This window comes from Podarcis gaigeae (genome assembly GCF_964106915.1).
Source record: "Podarcis gaigeae genome assembly, chromosome: 2".
NCBI lineage: Eukaryota > Metazoa > Chordata > Lepidosauria > Squamata > Lacertidae > Podarcis > Podarcis gaigeae.
Window position 1 is genome coordinate 33076610 of NC_139679.1, and position 22397 is coordinate 33099006.

At 46.1% G+C, this 22397-nt stretch overlaps 1 protein-coding gene across 6 annotated transcripts; it reads left to right on the forward strand.

Moving 5' to 3' along the window:
- Positions 1–12: 12 nt before the first annotated feature.
- On the forward strand, positions 13–18338 carry LRRC45 (leucine rich repeat containing 45). Of its 6 annotated transcripts, none has more exons than XM_083727892.1 (18): positions 13–150; positions 3538–3850; positions 5419–5480; positions 6749–6819; positions 7157–7335; positions 8545–8673; positions 9452–9564; positions 10498–10556; positions 11143–11220; positions 12405–12540; positions 12980–13057; positions 13251–13362; positions 13482–13552; positions 14258–14350; positions 14599–14691; positions 15379–15552; positions 16537–16684; positions 17444–18338. In XM_083727892.1, exons 2-18 carry the CDS (start codon positions 3613–3615, stop codon positions 17638–17640), a joined length of 2031 nt encoding a protein of 676 aa, XP_083584018.1. In that variant the 5' UTR covers positions 13–150; positions 3538–3612; the 3' UTR covers positions 17641–18338. The 6 variants fall into 6 exon arrangements, with proteins under 6 accessions (XP_083584018.1, XP_083584020.1, XP_083584015.1 ...); XM_083727889.1 differs by having other exon boundaries at positions 149–297; XM_083727893.1 differs by lacking the exon at positions 13–150 and adding an exon at positions 3312–3364.
- The last annotated feature ends 4059 nt before the right edge of the window (positions 18339–22397 follow it).

Sequence of the window (22397 nt, forward strand, 5' to 3'; positions counted from 1 at the left end):
ATGCATGCTGGAACATGTAGTCGGTCTGAAGTCGGCTCCCCTCGCGATTTCATCCCACTTCCGGTGGCAGAAGAGACCTCCTTGGCCGAGCATTGTGGGAGTTGTAGTTGACTCTTCCCTCCGTCTCTTGCGTTGCGCTCTCTTGACTCAGTAAGTAATCTAAGGTAGAGACCTGAACGGGTAGCCTTGTTTTGCATGGGCAGTGGAGCCCGGCCTGGGGACCTGGGGGTAGGCCAGGATCTGAAGGCAAAGCGATATAAGAGGGAGAAAATAGGCGGTGTAAGAGCCGCAGCTCGAGTAAGTTCAGACAGGAAGGGTGGTTTTCTTGCTCATTTGGTAGTGGAAATGGTATTTTGGCCCTCATTGTCACGTGCGCCTGCTCCTGTGCTCCACTGCCATAGCTGATTCTGCTCACATCTCTACTGCTCGTAGTAACCATGTTCAGAATAAACTAGTACGTAGCTAGTAGGATAGATTGTAAATGCATTTTCCACCAGCCCTACAGGATCATAATTCTAAAGCCTTTACTTGGAATTAAATTTATATCAGTAGGAATTACTCCTAAAAAAATAATTACATCCCATTAAGTTCAGTAGGACTTCCTCTCTTGTACATTTGTGCAATCAAAGACTGTGACTTAGTCACACCGAATTCGGTGGGATTTACTAAGTAAACATTTATAGGACTGGATCACACAGTTGCAGTTCCTGAGCTTGCTTAGCTCCCTGGAAGTAGTTCTGTATCCAAAAGGTTTAGGGCCAGGCCATTAGGCTGCCTTCCTAAGAGAACTTAAGTCATTGAAAGTCTGATTGAATTTAATGCATCTTACCTCTGAGTAAACTTGGCTAGGACCAAGCTTTAAGTCCGCATACTAGGCACTGGAGCTACTGACACTGAAATAGTACTAAAATGCTTCTATACAACTATTGTCACCATCTCTTAATATCTTCGTGCCAACAGTATGATGGGCGCTAGAAAATACACAAATAAAGTTGTTTTATTTCTCAGGGTAATTTTAGTCAGAACCTTCTTTAGCATGGAAACAGCTGACGGGCTGAGAAACAAATAGTGGGTACAGAGCAAGGAAATGTGATGGCATACGCTTTCTCTAAATTCCACTAGGCCAGGCAAGGTCTAGCTTTCCCTAGGGGCAACTTTCCCAGCCAGTGTTAGCTGGGACCAGAGGCAAATGCAGACAGAGCAATGAATATAAATGTTATTTTGTACAGTAGGCTACTTTCTACACACACACACACAAATACCCCTATTATTCTCCATCCAGACTAGTAGGAATAATTATCAGAGTTCAATATTCCAACCAGGCAAAAACACTCAAAGGGAATGTGAAGCAAGGCCTTTAGTTTGGTGAGGAGCACTACAGTTCCCAGGATGATTGGGGGGGGGGAGGGGAGTCATGAGCTTTTAATGTATAGTGTGGATCTGACTAGTTGATACACTTTGCCACCTATTCCCACAATTCAGCAACTATTCAACATTCCCAGTGCTCGTCTTCCTAACGGCTTCCTTGTCTCCATGCTTTCAATAGAGAGTAGCAATTCTTCCTTTAGTAAAACTTTCAAATAGAATCTGATGTATGCAGAATCTGCTGCTGATTCAGCCTTTTAAATTTGAAATCCACACTGATCAGAACTTTCACTTCTCTTTTTCCTCTATCCTACTCTTCTGTTCATTTGATTTTCTCTTCTTTTTTGTCTACTGAGGCATGAATGGGTATGAAAGTGTGGCTGAATGTATACAATTAGTATATTCACAACACGTTTTTTAAAACTGCAAGACAGTGTTGAAGGGAAAGTGTAGGGAGAGAATGGGCGAGGCAATGTAAGAATACATATATGAAACCGTTTCAACCAATTTCTTATTGCTTTACATATTTTTCTTACAATTTTTCTTACAATTAAGACAGTGGGTGGCGCTGTGGGTTAAACCACAGAGCCTAGGGCTTGCCGATCGGAAGGTCGGTGGTTCAAATCCCCACGACGGGGTGAGCTCCTGTTGCTCGGTCCCTGCTCCTGCCAACCTAGCAGTTCAAAAGCATGAAGTGCAAGTAGATAAATAGGTACCACTCCGGCAGGAAGGTAAACAGCATTTCTGCACACTGCTCTGGTTCGCCAGAAGTGGCTTAGTCATGCTGGCCACACGACCCAGAAGCTGTACGCCGGCTCCCTCAGCCAGTAAAGCGAGATGAGCGCCACAACCCCAGAGTCGGCCACGACTAGACCTATGGTCGGGGTCCCTTTACCTTTAAACTTTTTAAAAGCCAAGTGAGTCTAGTTTTGTTCAGGGGAAGTTTGCAGATTTCAGAGCCAATGTAATTTGACGTTTCACACAGTGACTTGTAGACACAAGAATTAACTGCCTCCATTGAAAAGAACTGTGCTTGGCAGTGTGAGGTGATACATAATGCTTGAAATGTGATAGTGGTTACTTTTGCTGCAGTCACTGAGTGGTTAACATGTATGTGTGAACTCATCCTGAGACTGAACTGTTACTGTGAACTAATTTACAAGTAAGTGGATTGTTCTCACATAAACATAAAGTGTCTAATTCTCATCCCTGATGGCACACTGTAGTGTCATATTGTACCCCACATCTCTATAACAGTTTCTCACAGAAAACATGTATGATTCCAAGGCAAACCTCCAGGGATGCAGACAACAACTTGGCATCTTTGTGTGAAAGGCTGGCTTCATCCTTCCCAGTTAAATTAATGCATTAATTTGATAACACACACACAAAAATAAACAAGTTTTCCCGAAGTCCTGTATTCTGCAGAATGTGCACCCCAGATTTCAGCATCTTACAGTTCCACAGAATATGAGAGACTAGCCAGACTTGCATTTTGATTCTGGCTAATCTCTCACGTTCAGGAATCTTGTAGAACAGGCACACTAGATATTTATTTTTAAAGGGTTCTCTTACACCACACGAAGACCACAGGTGCCTCTTATTTTAGAGAATGGCTGTCCCATAAAACAGGCACTGAAGGTCTCTTGAGACCTTTTAAACATGCTTGATCTGCCAACTCTAGTTCTTGTTAAGTTGCCTTCATTACTTCAGAAACTTAACATAAAACACTTTATCAGATTCTAATTTGATTTCATATATATCATTATATGTGTGTTTACCCTGTGTGTTTAAAACAAGAACTCCTTAGCAGAAGGAATGTCCGTAAGAAAGTCAAATATTACTTCTAAACTACAACTCCCAGCATGCCATACTTCCTAAATAATAGGATTTGGCAGAGGAAGAATTTAACTACATTACCCATCATGCTCCATTTCCCTTGGTTACATAGGCTGACGCTGGCAGTTGAAGGGTGAGGCTGTATTTCTAGCAACCCTCAGTGAGTGTTTGGAAACCTGACTGCTTTGTCTCGGGGTAAAGTTGGCTAGGCTGGTGCCATTCCTAGTGCCCTTATGTGGGGTTTTCTTAAAATCTTAAAAGCATGATTACCTGAGAGAAAGCACTCAGCAGCATGTATCAGGGTGGTAATATCTGACTGTTGCTGTCCCCCAGGCTACCCTCGGCTGCCATTTCACACCGGGACCCCTCCTAATTCCTCATCTACGTGGAGGGGCATGAGTGACACTGATGCCTGCCACAGAGATGGATGACTTCCGACGGTCCTACGTTAGGCTGTGCAAGGAGAGCGGTGCTGAACCCCAGGAAAGTATCCTGCAGCACTTGGAGGAAGCCTCAGGGAAAAGCCGCTTGGATTTAGCTACACACACCCTTTCTGTGGAAACCTGCGGGGTCCTGGGCAAGCTCTTGCAAGATGAACTCCAGTTCACCGAGATCACGCTGAGCAATTGTATGCTGAGTGAAGAAGGTGGGGCTCTGTTTGTTCATAAGGCAATTCTTGATTTCTGTCCTTTCCTGAGAATAGACCGTAAAAGTCAAAGTCTGTGGCCTCTTTTCCTCATGGCCTTTTCCTCATGGCCTCTCACCCATCCTTCAGTTGCTGATGTGGCTTTGTCACCCATATGTTTTCGTTGCGTTGCACAAGTGGGAATTTCTGCTCCTCGTAAAAGGGGTTTCCAGTATCACTTGGGAAGGAATAAAACAAAAGATTACAAGTTGCCATGGGAGGCCCAGGAATAAAAGGGCTTGGAATACCTGCTGGTGGCAATTGCCTTAAGGGGATTTGGTCACTATTCAGAACCATGATGCCTCTATGAGGGGTGTATTTGAAATCCCATCAAGAGCCAAACAATGATGTGTGAAGTGATGTAAAATTGATTTTTTGCAGAAAGTGGATTTTCCTCAGTGCCACAGTAGGGGAGGAAAGGGTTAACACACACCCCCACACCCCCACATGCCTGCTAATTACCAGCCACCCAGGCTGGGGCGTTTTTTTCCCATAATGTGAAGACTGCATTTAACAGACTAAACCCCAGAAAATATTACACTGAAACAGAATTTTCCCAGTTCCCAAATAACATGTTGTTAAAAGAGCTTCTTACACAGGGCCAGGCATACACTGCAATTTCTGTGATTGCACTATGCAATAATTGGCAGTGGGGGCAGAATACAACATCCTGAGAATACAAGCTTATTTCTAACCCTAAAACATGGGTGGAAAGCTTGTTGCCCTCCAGATGCACTTGTTGCACTCCCTGATCACTGGTCATGTGGGCTGGCGATGATGAAAGTCGTAGTCCAAAACATTCAGAAGGCACAGGCTTGAGGGAAACGGCCTTAAAGTATTCAGGTAAAATAACAGGAGCTGTAAGGCAATTAGAGAAGGCCAATGGCCTCTTTAGAATTGCCCCATTTTTCTTTTTTTGACAGAAGGTGTGCCTTTTGGGACTGCCTTCTACAGTATGGATGGGAAACATCCAGGGGTCAAATGTAGCACTTTATCTGCCTCTCAAGGCTTCTCCCCCCCCCCAGACACCTCTCCCCTGCAGACCTCCAAGTGTGGGTCCGTTAAGTGTGGGCATTCCATTAAGTACTTGAGCCTAGAGCCAGTAGCAAAGCTTTGGATTGGGCCTGATAGCTCACAACATGCATAAGATGATGCTATAAATGAGTTATGCCTCCCCTTTTTCCAGGCTAGAGTTATAGGTAACATAATCCCAGAGGAAGAGCTTTTGGCACCCATTAGAGCAGAGATAGCCAACATAGTGTGCTCTAGATATTTTGGACTACAACTCATCCATTGTCCGTGACCGTTGGTCATACTGGCTGAGCCTGATGGAAATTGTCCATAGCATATAGAGGGCATCTGTTTGGCCACTCCTGTGTTAGAATCATAGCAAGAAGTTGCTGACTACAGAGCTTGCCTGACTGAAACAAATACGTACCTGCTGACTCTTGCTGCTCATACCCAGGGGTTGAGAGGCCAGACCTGCAGTACAAAAAGAAATTAACTGCTCTTTCCTTTTTCCCTTACAGGGGCTAAGCTACTACTTCATGGACTTTGTTCCAACACTGTTATGAAATCCTTGGATCTGAAGGTGAGTCGGTTCCACTTCCAAGTAGTGGGGTCCAGAAATGACTACAATGCAACTTTGGAATTTTGAGAATCCCAGCTATTTTTAAAGGCTGAATTCCTCATCTTCACGGTTGCAGAGGTACAGTATTAAATGTAAAGGCAGGAATTCAGAATCGTAAGTCCCAGTTAATTGCTTGAAACTCTTACAGGTTCTGTGCATATGGTTTTGCATCCCAGTCCTAAACACATGTGGAACAAAGCGCCAATAAGAAATAGCTAGCTCCTCATTACCCCCCCAAGCCAAGAGAGACAAATATTTTGCTTAAGTTGCAGCATATGATTTGCCCAGACCTCAAATGTAAACAGTGTGTGTCTATGTTGCTAGTACAGACTCTCTTTTTTGCAGTTTAAACGCCATGGCTTTCTGCCCAAAGGAATCTTGGAGTCTGTTCACGTACTTACTAAATTTCACCCTGCTTTTCAGTTCAAATAACACAAAGTGATGTTCAATAGCAGAATCATAAAAATAATAGTTGATAATGAAAATCAACTGAATGAAAATCAACTTTAACACTGAATGTGAACTGTTGTCAAGCGCTAGTCACAACAACAAATGCTAGTCACCACATCTTTACAAGTTTCTAACTCCCAAGAGTCCTTGGGCAAAGCCATGGTACAAAAAGTTATTTTAAAGCAGTGTTGTTTGTAGTGTAGATGTACTTGTACCTGTCGACGAGGCAAAGCAAGCAGCTGAATCCCATTTAATGGGGACTGTCCCATTAAACTTTAATTAGTTTAATGTAAATGCCCAGTGCGCTTCCATCGTCACAAGTCCCACTACAGCAGAGTATTTCGCACAGCAGTTGAAGAAGGGCAGGAGAGGCAGTATCTTTTCAAAGAGGAGTCTTGGAGCATGCGGTTTGTAACTCAAAGATAAGGTTTATTTACAAAAAACAAAAAACAACCCTGGCGAAGAACCACACATCTCAGCAAACACGCCCAAAAAGGGGAGAAGGGGAAAAACAAACACACGGGAGACTATTTATACAAACTCATGTTCCTGGAAGCCTAATGACCTCCAGCTGCTCAGTGATTAGAGCGTTTCTGCTACCTTTTAACCCTTTGATAGCAACAGGGACCATGAGTGGGAGAGGGCCATTGTGCTGCTGGCTTGCTTAAGGGCTTCCCACAAGCATCTGAGAACAGGATAACAGACTAATTGGGCCTTTGGTCTGACCCTGCTGTGCTCATATGTTATCCTGTTAACTGCTGGGGCTTGGTTTGTTTCAGGGAAACAACCTACGATCTGTGGGGGCAGAGGCTCTGGGGAAACTGCTCAGGCAGAACAAGACAATCCGGAGGTGAGCAGCCACAGGGATTTGGGGTACACCTGCTCCTTTTAGACCTTTTTGGGGGTGCACTGTGTGCATGTATCACATCAAGTTCTTCGAAATCTGACCAGGAGCAGCTTCTCCTGCTGTTGCTCAGCGAAACTGAAAAGACTGGGTGCGTTCTTTCTTGTCCCTACAAAATTATTGATTGTCACACAATATTACCTCATAAAATTGGTACTGAGTGCGAGGAAAATTAAAGGCTCCTTGCTTGGTGTATGGCCCAGTCTTAGCTGTGCTGTTACGTCTCTTGCCTAATGTGGTCTCTCTGCCTTTCTTTTTGACTCTTCCCCGCTCCCAACTCCAGCCTCACTTTGGAATGGAACAACTTGGGTGTGTGGGAAGAAAGCTTTGCCATTTTCTGCGAGGGCCTTGGCGCCAATGGTCACATCCAGTACCTGGATCTGCGCAATAACCAGATCAACCACCAGGGGGCAGGAGAGCTGTCCATGGCGCTGAAAGCCAATTCCAGTCTTCGGGAACTTGGTAAGACCGATCTCTCAGACTTACCTCTCTGGGCCAGGCTTTCAGAATAAAAATATACTCATGCCACACCAAATCGATCAGCAATACATTGGAAAACACAGCTAGGATTCTCCTTAGTATTACTCGATGCTCTTGCTCTCATTTTAAAAAGATACCTATCCATATTCTAGAAATAGAAATATATTATTTTGACACTGTATTATACCACACTGAAATGTTTAAATGTTCCTTTGATGGTCCTTGAATCTTCCCTGCCCAGCTACATCAGTGGGGGTGCCACACCCTTTGAGAACCACTGCTCTAAGCAGTGAAGCATCTTCCCCTTCTTGTCAGCCCAGTTCCTTTTTCAGAGAAGTGATGACTGCTCTCCTGGCTTGAGCCTTGGACTCTGCCTACTTCTCAAGGTATCTGCAGGGCATTGCATGGATGTGTCCAACCCCTGTCTGCACAGTGACCCACTTTCACCCTGGGGTCGTTTGACTTCTGCACTGCAGCCACCAGATGCTACCAAGCAGCATCCGCAGAATTGCAGGTGGTGCTGAGGCAGTTGGGCATCTCACTTTGCAGATTTTGATACTCTGTTCATAAAGATATAAATTTGCCCACTCTCGACCAACCAAGCCAGGGCAAGTGAAGCTTAGAACTGTACAGGTGCAGACACGGCCTTAGTGGCCTGTTCTGTTCCTTTTGTCATGAGGCCTTCAGCTGTTGAGCTTTATTGGCTGCCTGGCTGGCACCTGAAGCAATGCATGGCAAAATACTTAAAACTCTATACACACACACGCAAACGCAAAGTCTCGCTAGCCTGCAAAGTATCCTTACATAAGCATTTTCAAGTTGAGCCCTGTGCATAATTTGGTGCACACGTAAACCCATAGTAATTAATGGGCTTAAGCACCTCTAATTATGCATAGAATTATACTGCTCATTTCACACACGTATAATAAAGTATGGATCTGTTCCTTTGCTAAACTTTGCAGCAGTTCAGCAAGCATTTATCTCCCTAGTGCAAAAAAAAAGGACATGAAGGGGAATGCCACCAGAAATTAGCCTCCCAGCCCTTTTCAATGGACCCTCGATGAATTGCAGTTATAGGTAACATCCTCCCCCCAAAGTGGCCTAGTTTTAGCTGCTGGTGTGTGAAAACTTGGGAAAGCGAGAGCTTGTGTTTAACTGGTGGTCATGTATGGTGCTTTTCTTCTTACTTAGATCTGCGCTGGAATAACATTGGGCTCCTGGGGGGCCGTGCACTCCTGAATTGCCTGCATAGCAACCGGGCACTACGACAACTGGAATTGGCCGGGAACAATGTGCCCAGTGACATCCTGAAGGCTGTGGGTGAGCAGCTGTGCCAACCCTTTACGTGCTTAGAGTTCTACATTCAGCTGTTGCAGCGGGCTGCCCTGTACCCAACGGTTCTGTACAAGAGGCCAACATCCAGCCTGAGACCAAAGAAGATTTTCAGACAAGCTCACAGTTCTTTGAAGTTGACAGTACATCCTGGGCTGGGAGGGAGGGCAGCACATTTGCTGGGTTTTTAAAGTTTATATTATGGGCGTCTCAGAGGTAACTGGTAGGCCCCTGTTGAAAACAGAGTGTTTGGTTTACTCCAGCAATGCTCTTTGTATGTTACACTCCCCATTTTGATGCCAGATGCACAGGGAACATACTAACAACAATTGTTGGATTTCACATTTGTGACTATGGGACAAAACTGACCTTATTGGTCATAGGAAGCTGTATGCCGGTTCCCTCAGCCAATAAAGCGAGATGAGCGCCGAAACCCCAGAGTCGTCCAAAACTGGACCTAATGGTCAGGGGTCCCTTTACCTTTACCTATATGATTGATTGATTGATTGATTGCATTTATATCCCCTTCCCTTTTCTCCCAAGGAGCTCAAGGTGGCAACAGCCTTGTAAGGTAGATTAGGTTGAGAGTTAGTGACTGGCCCAAGGTCACCCATTGAGTTTCATGACTGAGTAGAGACTAGAACCCCAGACTCCCAGGTCTGGGTCCAACGTTCTATCGACTACACATCACTGGCTGCTTTACCCTGAGCAGAATATTTGGTGAAAAGGTTCATTTATGCACTTTCTCTCTCTCCCTCTGGCTCAGATCAAGCCATGGAACACAACCAAGAACGTCAAAACATCCTCTGCAAGAGTCGGAGCATGACCCAAGTGCTCAGCAAAGAGGTGATAAGCTTGAAGGAGAAGAACTCTAGACAGGTTTGTTAGCTTTGCTTGATAGTTTTTGGGGGGTATGTACTACAGAGCTGTCCTGTCTTCTTCATCCATGGATTCAATCAGGTTCTCTGAGTGGAAGGGTTAATTTGTAATGGTGCTTGATCTTGAGGGCATTGCATTTCTAACCTCACTTGGTGATTCCTCCCAAGTTGCCAGAGGAAGTCGTTCTGATCTACAGAACCCTCTCAACTTCAGATGGCAAACTACTTTGAACATACTAGAAATTGAAGAAAGCCTCGACCAGTTTGTCTGGTCTGGTCTAGGGAGGATGGTTACTGTAAAATCATCTTTCTGGATCCCTGTGGCCTGGTAGAATTGCTGAAGCCAAGAGAAATGGGTAGTGCTCTGTGTAACTCTCAGCCTCCCAGAAATATCATCTGCACTAGTCCAGCGAAGAAAACTTAATTCCTTAAACTCCCTGAAAGTAATCAATTTGATTGAATGAGTCCTTGGTCTCCCTATATATACCTGACAAGACACCTGTGGATCTAACCTGTTGCTCTTCAGCATCTTGGTGTTTACCTTCAGCTCTTGTGACTACAGTGATAATGTTCCCACAACAAAGAAAGACTTGCGGTCTTGTGAATAGAGCTTGAGGCTAGGACTGGGGAAACTCAGATTCAAGCCATAAAGCTAATTGGATGAGTTTAGGCCATGCTACCTCTCAACTTAACCTGCTCCAGAGGATTGTTGTGTAGTTAGAATGCAGGGAGGAGCCATTGTGCATTTCCCAAAGCTCATTAGTAGAAGGGTGGGATTAAAAATCTATAGACATGTTAACTGGAGGGCTGGGAAGAAAAGTTGTGGCCTGAGGCTAGAAAAGTTCGACTCTCCCAGTACTCTTGAGTACATTGGCCTGCTTGCTGCTTGAATTTAAAACTCAGGTAACTGATTTTATACATATGTGATTTCCAGTACCTGGATATGATGGACACCATTGACAAGCAGCGAGAGGTGATGAACCACAGCAGTAGGTGAGTGGATTGTGAGCTGCAGATTTTTTACCTCCTCAGCTGAGTCCAGACCTTGGTTCCTCAGTGTTGTTTTCAGGTGCTACTAAGGCATTACACCAATTAGAAATGGTAGCATGGAACAGGGAGCATCTCAAAAAGAGGATACTTCCACTGTGGAAGTTTAGGGATATTGCTATTTTACTTCGCTTCACTTTGTATGGTACAATCATGACATCTGTGCTGACCCTAATAGGTCTTCTGGATTAGCAGTCAGAATACTGTTATTTATTTATTTTAAAGGTTGTTGTTTTTTGCACCCGGCTTTCCTCATATAGTCAAAGGCAGCTTACAAAAATATCAAAACAGGTTATTCAAAGTGCTGAACCCTTGTAAAGCATTACCTGTCACATAGGAACTATCTACAACGTATGCTGTGGGGTTTTTTTTAAAAAAAATATTTCTAAGAATCTTCCTTCGGCTCGTTACTGTTTGTCCCATTTTAACCAGTACTTTTGTCACAACTTGGCTGCTCCCTTCCCTGCTCTTGCTACAAAGTTTATTTTACAGATAGTCCCATACCTGGATATTGCCTCTCTCCTCCATGCAGGGTATCAGCGACACGAATTGGGCAGTTGCAAGAGGCCCTGACGGAGCGACATTCCGTGTTGAACTCGCTACAAGCAAAGTAAGGAGCAGCAACTCTTTGGGGACCCGCTGGGCAAGGGGGTTGGAAAAAGCAGGATTTCATTTCCACCCAGATATCTGGCTCAAGCGGAATCTCATTCTGAAGTTACATCCACACCATCCAATTAAAGCCCTCTTATACCACTTTAATAGTCATGGCTTCCTCCAAAGAATCATGGGAACTGTAGTTTGGGTTGCTGAGAGCTGTTAAGCAACTCCTCACAGAGCTACCGTTCCCAGTGCCCTTAACCAGTTCCCAGGATTCTTTGGGGGAAGCCATGACTGTTAAAATGGTCTAAGAGAGTTTTAAATGGATGGTGTGACCCATCTAATACACCATCTTGTTCTCGCTACTGGGACTCCCTACTGGATCACAATTTGATCTAGACCAAGTCACACCAACCACACTACCACTATGCAGAAATACAGCTAAAAATTAAGAGGTGGGTCGCCAAATGCATGTCTTGGCAGAAGGTGGTCCCAAGTCTCAAAAGGTGGAAGATTACTGTCGTCGTGTACGCCTGGAGAAATACATTGGACTTGACCTATGTTGCATGAATGCTGAAATGGTTTTCCAGCATCCAAAATGGATATGCTGTCTCTTTATTTAGTTATCACAATTATTTACATTCCCCCAAGGTGGCTTACGGGTAATATTTCAATTCGGTTAGTATTTTTATTGTATTTCTAAAATATCTATCAAAAACACATCCTGATCCTTCACATACAACGTTCACCCTGGGGTGGTGAGGAGATAGTCAAGCAAGAACAGGCCCTGTTTATCATAGAATCATAAAATGATAGAGTTGATGTTGATCTAAGTACATATTTCTCAGAGACATGGAGAGAATGTGGCCTTCCAGTTGATGTTGGGCCAACTCCCATCAGCCTCAGCTAGCCTGGCCAGTGGTGAGGGATGATGGGAGTTGTAGTCCAACAAATATCGGGAGGGCACCAAATTCCTCATCCCTGAAAACCCTGTGAAAGTTTGTTATACTGGGTTAACTCCCCTTGAGAATGTCTCCTCTACTCTGCGCGTGAGGTTTTGTGGCTGTAAAGGTCTTCAGGTTGAAAGTGATCATGCAGGACAATTTGGCTCCTCCACCATCTGATTCTGACCACAAGCACACGGGTGTTTGCTTTGCTGCATGTCCCTAATCTCACGTGACACTTCCTGCCTTGCAGACTCCAAATGACGGAGGCCGCTTTGACTTTGTCCGAGCAGAAGGTGTGCAACCTGGGAGAGCTGCTGAGTACGGCAAAGCAGGAGCAGGCGAGGCTGGTTGAGAGCCAGGCCAAAGAGTTGCAGCAACACAAAATGGTAGGCCAGGATGATCTGGGCAGACTGGGGCCATCTGTGGCTGAGAAAGTGGCAGGTGGCCAGTGTGGTGTAGTGGTTAAGAGCGGTAGTCTCGTAATCTGGTGAACCGGGTCCGCATCTCCGCTCCTCCACATGCAGCTGCTGGGTGACCATGGGCTAGTCACACTTCTCTGAAGTCTCTCAGCCTCACTCACCTCACAGAGAGTTTGTTGTGGGGGAGGAAGGGAAAGGAGATTGTTAGCTGTTTTGAGACTCCTTAGGGTAGTGAGAAAGCGGGATATCAAATCCAAACTCTTCTTCTTCAGCATGGAAGAAGTGGGAAAGGTGCCCAGAGCTGATGTGGTGGGATGGGAAGCAGTGCTACATAGGGGGTATGTGAGGAGGATGGAAGAAATGTAGGGGAAGAAGAACTGATAGTTGCCACTGCCTGCCTTTGTAGGCATCTGCTAATCGAGAGGCAACACTTCAGCGAGAACTTTCAGCAGCCCATGAGAAAAACCTCCTGCTCAAGAATCAGGTAAGAGAATGGCTTGAGTATCTGCAATGGGTAGCTTACCTGAGTCACACACACAGACACACACCCCAGGAACTCCTGACAGCCCATCTTCTCCTTTTCCTGCCACCAGGCTCCTGCCTCTCACCCTTGTCCCAGCAGTCCAGGGTGCAGAGACTGGGCTTGCCTGGGTATCATGAGAGTGGCTTCCTTCTAGGTGAGCGACCTGGAAAGAAGGTGCAAAGCACAGCAGGAGCAGCTCTTCCAGGTGAAGGAGGACCTGACCCACACAACTGCAGAAATGAAGCTGCGGGCTGTGCAGGCTGAAGGTGAGCAGGATTTGGGGAGTCTGGAGCTGTTGAATGTAAGATGCAGTCTGGATTCCACAGAAGAGGTGAATTGGTGAAGGATCAGGCACTTCATTGTAGTTCTCCCTGTTTATCCTCAGAGCGTTTGGACATGGAGAAGAAGAGGTTCAAGCAGGTCCTGGAAGATGCAGAGTCCCTTCGGCTGAAGGAGGTGAGGTTGAGGGCGGCCAAGTCCCTCAGCAGTGGCCCTGGGGAGAGGGGGGGCATGATAAGAAGACAAACACAGATCCCTTCTCAAGGAGGCAGAGCTGACTCAAGCTAACTTTCTGTCTCGGGTGAAAATTTAATTCCTTCATTTAGCATCTTGCTGCATAGGATGCAGGGTCGCAGAGTTTTTCCTACAGGAGGTTTCAGTCCCTTTCCCATTTCACATGACTGAATGAAGAGAAAAGGAAGGGGTGCCCCCAGGGCGAAGTGGGAGATGGAAAGGCCTTTTGTTCTCTTTTGGGGGGAATTCCCCGATTGCAATCTCCATTTCCCTCTTCTCCATACAAAGACTGGATGCTTTCACAATGATTCCCACATTTCAGATCTTACTTCCCAAGAGTCTGGGGCAGGGGAAATACATTTCCCCTTGAGGGATCTCCCAATTAGCCTGTATGGCTTGCTGCGTTAGACTGACTCTAAGCAGAAGCTCCATAGTCTGAATCAGTCCTCATTTCTTATCAGGAGGTCAGTTCATTCATGTATCTATATTGAAAGGAAGGCTTTGCTCCCAAACCATTTGGGACGGAGTGGAGCCCAACATCCCTTTCTGAGCTGAGAATGAGAAGGTCCCCATTTGCTGAAGGGGTTACACTAGATGGTGCTCAGATGCTGTTATGTACCCCCTTCCTTTGTGCCATTCATAATGCAGGTAGATCACCTGAGCCATCACATGGAGGCAAGTGAGCGGTCCCTGCAGGAGCGCATCCAGAGACTGGAAGCCATCCGCATAGGGCTTGAGGAGGTGAGTGGAGCGGCAGCAGATCCGCCACAGGGTACGAAGTCCCAGCCATAAGCTGCTTACTGCCATAGCCAACCTTTGCGTGAAAAACATACCCAGTCCCTATCCTCTGTTGTTTTTCGACCTCCTCTAGGATCTTGGATCCAAATGCAACCTGTTGGATGAGAACACTCAGGAAGGCCGAAGTGACGTCGAGATTCTTAACAACCCAAAGTTGTCACGTAATGCCCTTTTTTCGCTTTTGTAACTAGGAATTGAGCCAAGTGAAAGCTGCTGCCCTTGTAGAGCGAGGCCAGATTGAGGAAGAGCTCATCAAAGCCAGGAACCAAGCCAGGTTGGAAGAGGTGAGCGTGGCTGGGTGCTGAGGGTGGAGCTACATGTTATAAGAAACAATGGGGGTGGTTACAGAAGCTGCAAAAGCAGCAAACCACTTGACTTGTCCCCATTCCATCCATAATGTGTTGTACCGCCTACATCATATCACATCACTGTGTTTCAACAGCCACACGAGTGGCACCCAGTGATGTGGAAACAGGGCCGGGAAACTCTCCAAGTCATAGCATCAGGGTGTGAAACCACTTTGAGAGAGGGGGGATAACCATTTTGGAGCAGTGGGGGAGTGTTGGCATTTTCCATGGCAGCTTCATGTTTTCTTGCCTCTGCAGAACAGCAAAATATATGTTGCAGAACTGCACACTTGGAAGCGAATTCAACATCGCATTGTATTCCTACTTCCAAAAACTGCAGGTGGCAAGCACGGTCTTAGAAATAGGAATTCCCCTTTCTCAAACACACACACACGGCTAACGTGAGCCCACAATCTATGCTTTTTGCTTCACAACTATGGCTTTTTCAAAAGTTGTGTGCAATTTCAGTTGAATAACTAAAGGATTAAAATTTGCACCGATAATGGGTGGAGGTTTTCCTTAACTGGAAGACGGCCCTAATTAGTGCATGCCGGTGTTATATATATAATTTCAAGCAGTTGCTTTCCCACCCCCTCCTCTCCCACCCCCTTTTGGGCTTTGCAGCAACAGCGACAGGAGCACCTGGAGGAGAAGCTGCGGCTGATGATGCAGTCCCGCGACGAGGCTCAGAATTACTGCCTGCAGCAGAAGCAAGCAGTGGCTGAGGCCCAGTCTAGGGAGGGCCATCTGAACCTACAAGTGGAAGGGCTCAAGAGGCGGGTGGAAGAACTTCAGCAGGTGAATGGAGAGTGTGGTTTGAAGGCCATGGTGACTGAGTGGTATATACCGTATTTTTCGCTCTATAGGACGCATTTTTTCCCCATCCAAAAATGAAGGGGAAATGTGTGTGTGTCCTATGGAGCAATGCAGGCTTTCGCTGAAGCCTGGAGAGCGAGAGGGGCAGCTATCCGCAAGCCTTCGGAGCGCTCCCCCAGCGTCGCAACCTTGCCTCCGCTCCGGGACCTGTTCTGGGGTCGGGGGAAGCTCGAGCTTCCCCTGACCCAGCCCCACGGCTAAAAACGAAGCCGCACACAGCCTCTCCCGGCTGGAGAGGTTGTGCGTGGCTAAAGAGGAAGCCAAGACAGCCAGCGGAATGGATCCCGCTGGCTGTCTTGGCTTCTTTGCTCTTTTGGGCTGGGGGGGGAAATAATTTTTTTCCTTTATTTCCCCCCTAAAAACTAAGTGCGCCCTATGGTCTGGTGCACCCTATGGAGTGAAAAATACGGTAAATTACCTAAGCAAAAAGAAAGAAAGAAAGAAAGAAAGAAAGAAAGAAAGAGGAGAAAACGGGTAGGGCATCCTTCACTGCCAGAAAACCTAAGATTAAATTTTCAAACACATGCAATTTCTACTGACTGAAGTATTGAATTGGTGTAGAATTGGGTGTCTGTAAAACATGGTAGATTACCTCGGGTTACATACGCTTCAGGTTACAGACTCCGCTAGCCCAGAAATAGTACCTCAGATTAAGAACTTTGCTTCAGGATGAGAACAGAAATTGTGCAGCAGCGGTGCGGTGGCAGTGGGAGGCCCCATTAGCTAAAGTGGTGCTTCAGGTTAAGAATAGTTTGAGCTTAAGAACAGAACCAATTAAGTACTTAACCCGAGGTACCACTGTACAGGGAAGGGATGGGATGGGCATCTCCTCTGAGCTTTAAAAATGGTTCATACTTAGCCTGCAGCCCTCTTGACTTGCTTTGTCGCCTGTATTTCGGATGGCAGGAGTTGAGCAGCAAGGAACAGGAGAAGGTAACTGAGATCAACAAAGTGCGAGTAGGGCTGCAGGAGCAGATAGGACACCTTGAGGCCGAGAGGACGGCACAGGAAGGGCTGCGGGAGAAGATTGCAGCCCTGGAGCGACAGCTGAAAGGTAGGGAATGGTGTGCCTCTGCTTCCCCAGAAGCTGCAAGAAACAGGGTGGTATGCCATGCCTGTGAGACCAAGGCGATCTATTTCTAACTCCACCAAGTACTCTTATTGCATCCTTTGATGCCTTGGAGCTGGGTCTGACAAATGGGACCTTTTGCATCCTGCTTCCCTCTTGCTGGCAGATTTGGGACTGAAGGAGGCAGAGATGGCTGACATAGAGTCCCAGCAAAGGAGGAGGAAATGAGAGGGCTGTCTGGAATCCATGTGGCAGCCTCTCTCAAACTGAGAAGAACACATAAAGAGAAATAGAAGCGTTTGATGCAGGGCAGGAGTAGAAGATTAAGTGGCTCATACATGAGCAAGAGGTGTAAAGGTGGGACCTTTGCAGTCTACCATCTGGGGACAAAGTCACATCCAGCCCACGGGATTGAGAAGATTGGGGCGCCCCCTCTTATTTCTGCCTCCCAGGTATCCCAGATGCCAACTCCCCAAACAGCAGTGCAATTGTAGCTCTTGTTCAGTAGCATCTTTGGAGCTGGGGGAGTGACTTGTCACAGGTTTGCCCATTTTGTCATTCTAGGAGGTTTACATTCAAAGAAGAAACCTAGATTTCTCCACCAGCGGAGATCATACGGGCAATGGGGGCTTTCTGGTTTTCTGCCACTCCTGTGTAAAGCTTAGCCCAGCCCCAAGAGCATTTCCAGAATCCTGAGGACCACAGAGGTCTTGGTGTGCTGATGCTTTGTTCCTCTTTATGTAGTTCTGTCCAGCAACCACCGGGAGGCGCTACTGGACAAAGAGGGCGAAGTCTCAAGCCTACTAGAGAAGCTGCGGGTTCGCGAGGCAGAGATCTCCAGGATGAGGGAGGAGGAAGCCCAGCGAGTCAGTTTTCTTCAGAACGCCATCATGTCTTATGTGCAGGGCTCCCCGCGAAGCACTCAGAGCCCCAAGAAGTGAGCATGAGGATCCTGGCTTCAAGGAAGGGAGTCTCAATTCTTACTGTGGACAGGTTGTGGAGTATCATGGAGTCCATCTTCCTTATGTCGCTAGGAGATCCTGCAAGAGAGACTGCATTGCGTCAGCTTACCTGAGGCTGGGCCTGAGGTATCATTGGAGTGTTTGCCATTGCCTTAGGAACTATTTCAATGGCCTGCACCAAAGCCAAGTCTTGTTTTTAAACCTTCAAACTGTGAGGAAGTCTCCAAGGCAAAGCCATCCATTCCAGTTTGTGAGACCACAGAACGGTCTGGTCGCAGGGGCAGGAAATAAAATGTCTTCCTACGTGACAGGCATTAGCCTCAGCTTTTGGTCTGATGCACATTACCTCAGTGGCATGACCTGAAGCAAAAGCCCCCTCCCAGCCGCAATCTGGTCAACTGTCCTACTGTATCAGGAACAAGTGAAAGCACCCATTTCTCAGATACCCCAGATCATGTAGGTATTTCCCACGCCAGACTTTCACCTGCACAGGGACCACTGATGCAGACATGGGGGAAATTCTATTTCATGGAGAAGGTTGGGACAGGAATTGCTTTGTATAACCTGGTCTACATCCATCAGCTCCTTCCACAGAGCGTATAATTTGCCTTCCATGCTTGGGAGGAGCTCTCTTGTTGCAGCTTTCGAAAGTGATCATTACAGTGAGCGAACCTCTAGCTGCCGGTGCATTATTTCCTTGGCCTGAAAGTGGTACGGGCTTGAGTGGCCTAATGGGGCAGGGATGGGGCATATTTGCTGTGTTCCTTTCATGGGAGTGGCAAGCTTGGTGTTCATTTATTATTCTAGCTTTAAAGGCAGGATAAAAATGAAATGTTTCTACTTTTGCTCCAGTTCAAGGGCCGGTTTGTGCACAGACCAGTGTTCATTTTATGTATCTTTTCACATATAACTGTGACACTGTGGCTTATGTATAATTTGACAATGGCCTGGTTCACAAGCCAAACCTTAGCTTAGCGAGACCATGCAGTCTCCCCGGGGAAAAGCTTTCAGCTGCTTTACTTCTCCCTTGTCCTTTATGTTGCCAAACTGCACTGAGCTCAGCTAATGTTTGGTTTGGCATATCGTCTGAACTGTGGTTAGTGATGAGGCTACTTAACCACAAGCCCCCGGTTCAGATGACACATCTTGGCTTAGCTCAGCACAGCAGCTAAAAGCACCAGGGAGGAATACAGCAACTGTGAGCTCCTCTCCAAGAGCTACACACTCTTGCCATCTCTCACTATGCAAAGGTTTGGCTTCCTGTGCCATGCAGACAAGACCCATGTATGTCTACCCACCCTTCATACACGCTACAAAAATGAAGTAGCTCATTTCTATACTATTATGAACCACCCTGTGATCTTCAGGTGAAGGATGGTATACAATTTTTTAAATAATAATAATAATAATTAATAATAATAATGCTCAGTGGGTTTTGAGGAGGAGGCAAAATCCCCCTCCTATAGTCTGGAATATTCACCAAACTTCACAGTAGGGTGTGTGTGTTTGCGGCTTCCAATAATACAAATTGTGTGCCGAAATAAGTTTGTTTCTTTTCAGATTGTTGCCACCATTTGTGTGGGGAAGCAATACCACTCATCTCTTACACTTTCCATTTCCCCAAAACTGGCAGAAATCCAAAACTGATTTCTAAAGGAAATATTTTATCTCTTCTCTTCCAAGCCCCTGTTAAAATATGAAACACATTGCATGAAGATGGCCTGAACTTAAATCTTGTTAACACAGGGTCTTCTAAGAGGTCAAGGCCTGCTTAGTTTTTCTTGGCTTATAATAATAATAATAATAATTTATTATTTGTACCCCGCCCATCTGGCTGGGTTTCCCCAGCCACTCTGGGCGGCTTCCATAGAAACCAAAAATACACTAAAATATCACACATTAAAAACTTCCCTGAATATTATTAGCCAACGGCTGTGGCTTCCTTGTGGGAGATGTACTCTATGAGGATATAATTGTAAAGTTTTGTACATCTTCAGTAGCTTTTCAAGTTTCTTACCGTTTTAGGGATGATCTATTGGTGGTGGGTTTAATAGTGCTTGAGAATTGCATGTGCTTGAGGTGGGATTTCAAGCATCTGCCCCTTTTTCTGCCTTCACTAACACTGCGTCCTCCTGCTTATATGAAAAACAACATGGCTGGCGACAGAAAGGACACAGCTCAGCTAGAGAAGAGTGTTTGCAAAGGCAGCGGGGTGAGAAAAAGGACAAAGCTACCCTAGTTTATTCTTGCTCTTTCAAAGCTTTGTTTATATGGTTTGGGAGGAAACCTGAGTGCTGTTTGCTCATGACTGTCTGGAGTAATCAGTGCCCTGCAACCCTCTGCCCAATGGCAAGGACATCCCTTCCCCCATGCACACATCAACAGTGCCCCAGGCGTCAGGTTTTATGAGGCAGACTCTTAAAAATAATAAAATCCTTGCATGGTGTTTAATGGGATCTGACTGATTTGTGGGAAAGCAGAAATTTGTTCCCTCTTAGGCTTGTCCTGCATTTTGGGGAGCTAATCGAAAGGGGCAGCAAATCAGCAACCATCTTCAGCTATTTTACTAAATCTCAGTGCCAATTTGAGGTTTCCGTAATGTGCGGGTGGCAACTGATGAGTAGTCATATATGACACTAAAAGTGACTCTGAGCCTCATGTCACACTTTAAATGCACACAAAAGTTGCCATTACGCGATTAAACATGCACAAGATAAAAAAAAAAATAATCAAATATACTTTCTAAGAAATACCTTTGCATTTATTTATTCACTGCCCTAGCAAGGGCTGCACGAAAAGAACATACAGTTTAAACAGCATTAAACAAAGGGTTTTCTACATAATGCAAAATAAACAGGCATAGCTGGTACAAAGGCTTATAATACTCCTTGTATAGAACCAGTACATTGGCTGGAAATATAATCGCATATGGTCCCAAATGGTGCCCCTGGAGAGACATGATTACTTGCCTAGAGACACATGGTTGAAATTAGCTTTGCATCTCTTAGGTCACAGCTTGGCTGCTATCCAGAGAACTACATTGGTTTCCTGAACTTGCTCTTGACTGCTAGACCATGACTTTGATAGGAAGTTATATAGCAAAGATCAGAAGAAATGTGCCCCCCATGGATGCAGCAAGCAGCAACTATGGTTGGCAAATCTATTTTCAATCCTAAAGACACAACTCAGCTCCCCCACTCCACCCCCTCAGGCCCTGAGAATGCCATAATTTCATAAGTTCTCTTGGGTGGAGTTTGAGAGAAAACGTTATATGTACACACACATAAAGGTAAGGTAAAGGGACCCCTGACCATTAGGTCCAGTCATGGCCGACTCTGGGGTTGCGGTGCTCATCTTGCTTTACTGGCCTAGGGAGCTTCAGGGTTATGTGGCCAGCATGAGTAAGCCGCTTCTGGCGAACCAGAGCAGCGCACGGAAACGCCATTTACCTTCCCGCTAGAGCGGTACCTATTTATCTACTTGCACTTTGACGTGCTTTTGAACTGCTAGGTTGGCAGGAGCAGGAACCGAGCAACAGGAGCTCACCCCGTCGCGGGGATGCGAACCGCTGACCTTCTGATCGCCAAGTCCTAGGCTCTGTGGTTTAACCCACAGCGCCACCCGCAGTGCTATTTTTCTAGAAAAAGAGGTGCCGGAACTCACCATGAACGCTTCCCTTGTTCTCTTATAATGGCAATGGTGCCCACATGAGAGGTGCTGGAACTGAGTTATCATTACATTTCCTCCAAGGAGCTCAAGGTGGTGTACAGGGCTCTTCCCCTCTCCATTTTATCATCACAATAACCCTGTTAGGTAGGCTAGACTGAGACAGTGGCTGGTCCAATGTCAAGCCGTGAGTGAGCTTCATGGCCGAGTGGAGATTTGAACCCTGGTCTCCAAGCCCCTAGTCCAACACTATAACCATGGCACCATACTGGGTGTCAGTTACCTGTTCTCAGGCACCTGGGTTTCCAGCAGCTTTGTGGAAAGATGGTGATTTGCATAGACGGTTCCTTGTGTTGAGTTGGGGTGCTTGCCTGAGTTTGCCTCCAGGGCAAGGAAAGCTGCTGGGTGTTTCTGCACTTATGCCTGGGAAGCTGCCTCCACTAGGCTGTTCATTTGAGTTTATGTATCAGGGCTTTTAACCAACCCCCTAATATAGCTGCCAGATGGAGCTCTGTGGCTTCAAATCACAGTTCCTCACCAGGTCACAATTTAGGAGAAACCAACGACTGGAAGTTCCAGACCCGCCTCTGCCACTCCAGAGATGCACTAAAAGGCTGGTTGCTGCAGTAATGGGGCATAAGGGCTAACCTCTTTCATCCCATTTGACAGGATGCCCTCAAAGTAGCTCTGTAAAACAAGTTACTGACCATAGCCACAGAGTTACACTTGCAGTGCACGGCCAGGGCTGCCACTTAGCCTCAAGACACTAATGGCTACATGATCCAGTGCTATTTTTCTAGAAAAAAAGGTGCCAGAACTCACCATGGATGCCTCCCTCATTCTCTTATACAGTGGTACCTCGGGTTAAGAACTTAATTCGTTCCGGAGGTCTGTTCTTAACCTGAAACTGTTCTTAACTTGAGGTACCACTTTAGATAATGGGGCCACCGTGCCACTGCCGCACAATTTCTGTTCTCATCCTGAAGCAAAGTTCTTAACCTGAGGTTCTATTTCTGGGTTAGCGGAGTCTGTAACCTGAAGCGTCTGTAACCTGAGGTACCACTGTAATA

Coding starts and splice junctions, on each gene's coding strand:
- LRRC45 (XM_083727892.1), top strand. CDS start 3,613: ATGCCTGCCACAGAGATGGATGACTTCCGACGGTCCTACGTTAGGCTG. Junction 13,553..14,257: donor AGTCCCTTCGGCTGAAGGAG/GTGAGGTTGAGG, acceptor TTCATAATGCAG/GTAGATCACCTGAGCCATCA. Junction 15,553..16,536: donor GGGTGGAAGAACTTCAGCAG/GTGAATGGAGAG, acceptor TTCGGATGGCAG/GAGTTGAGCAGCAAGGAACA.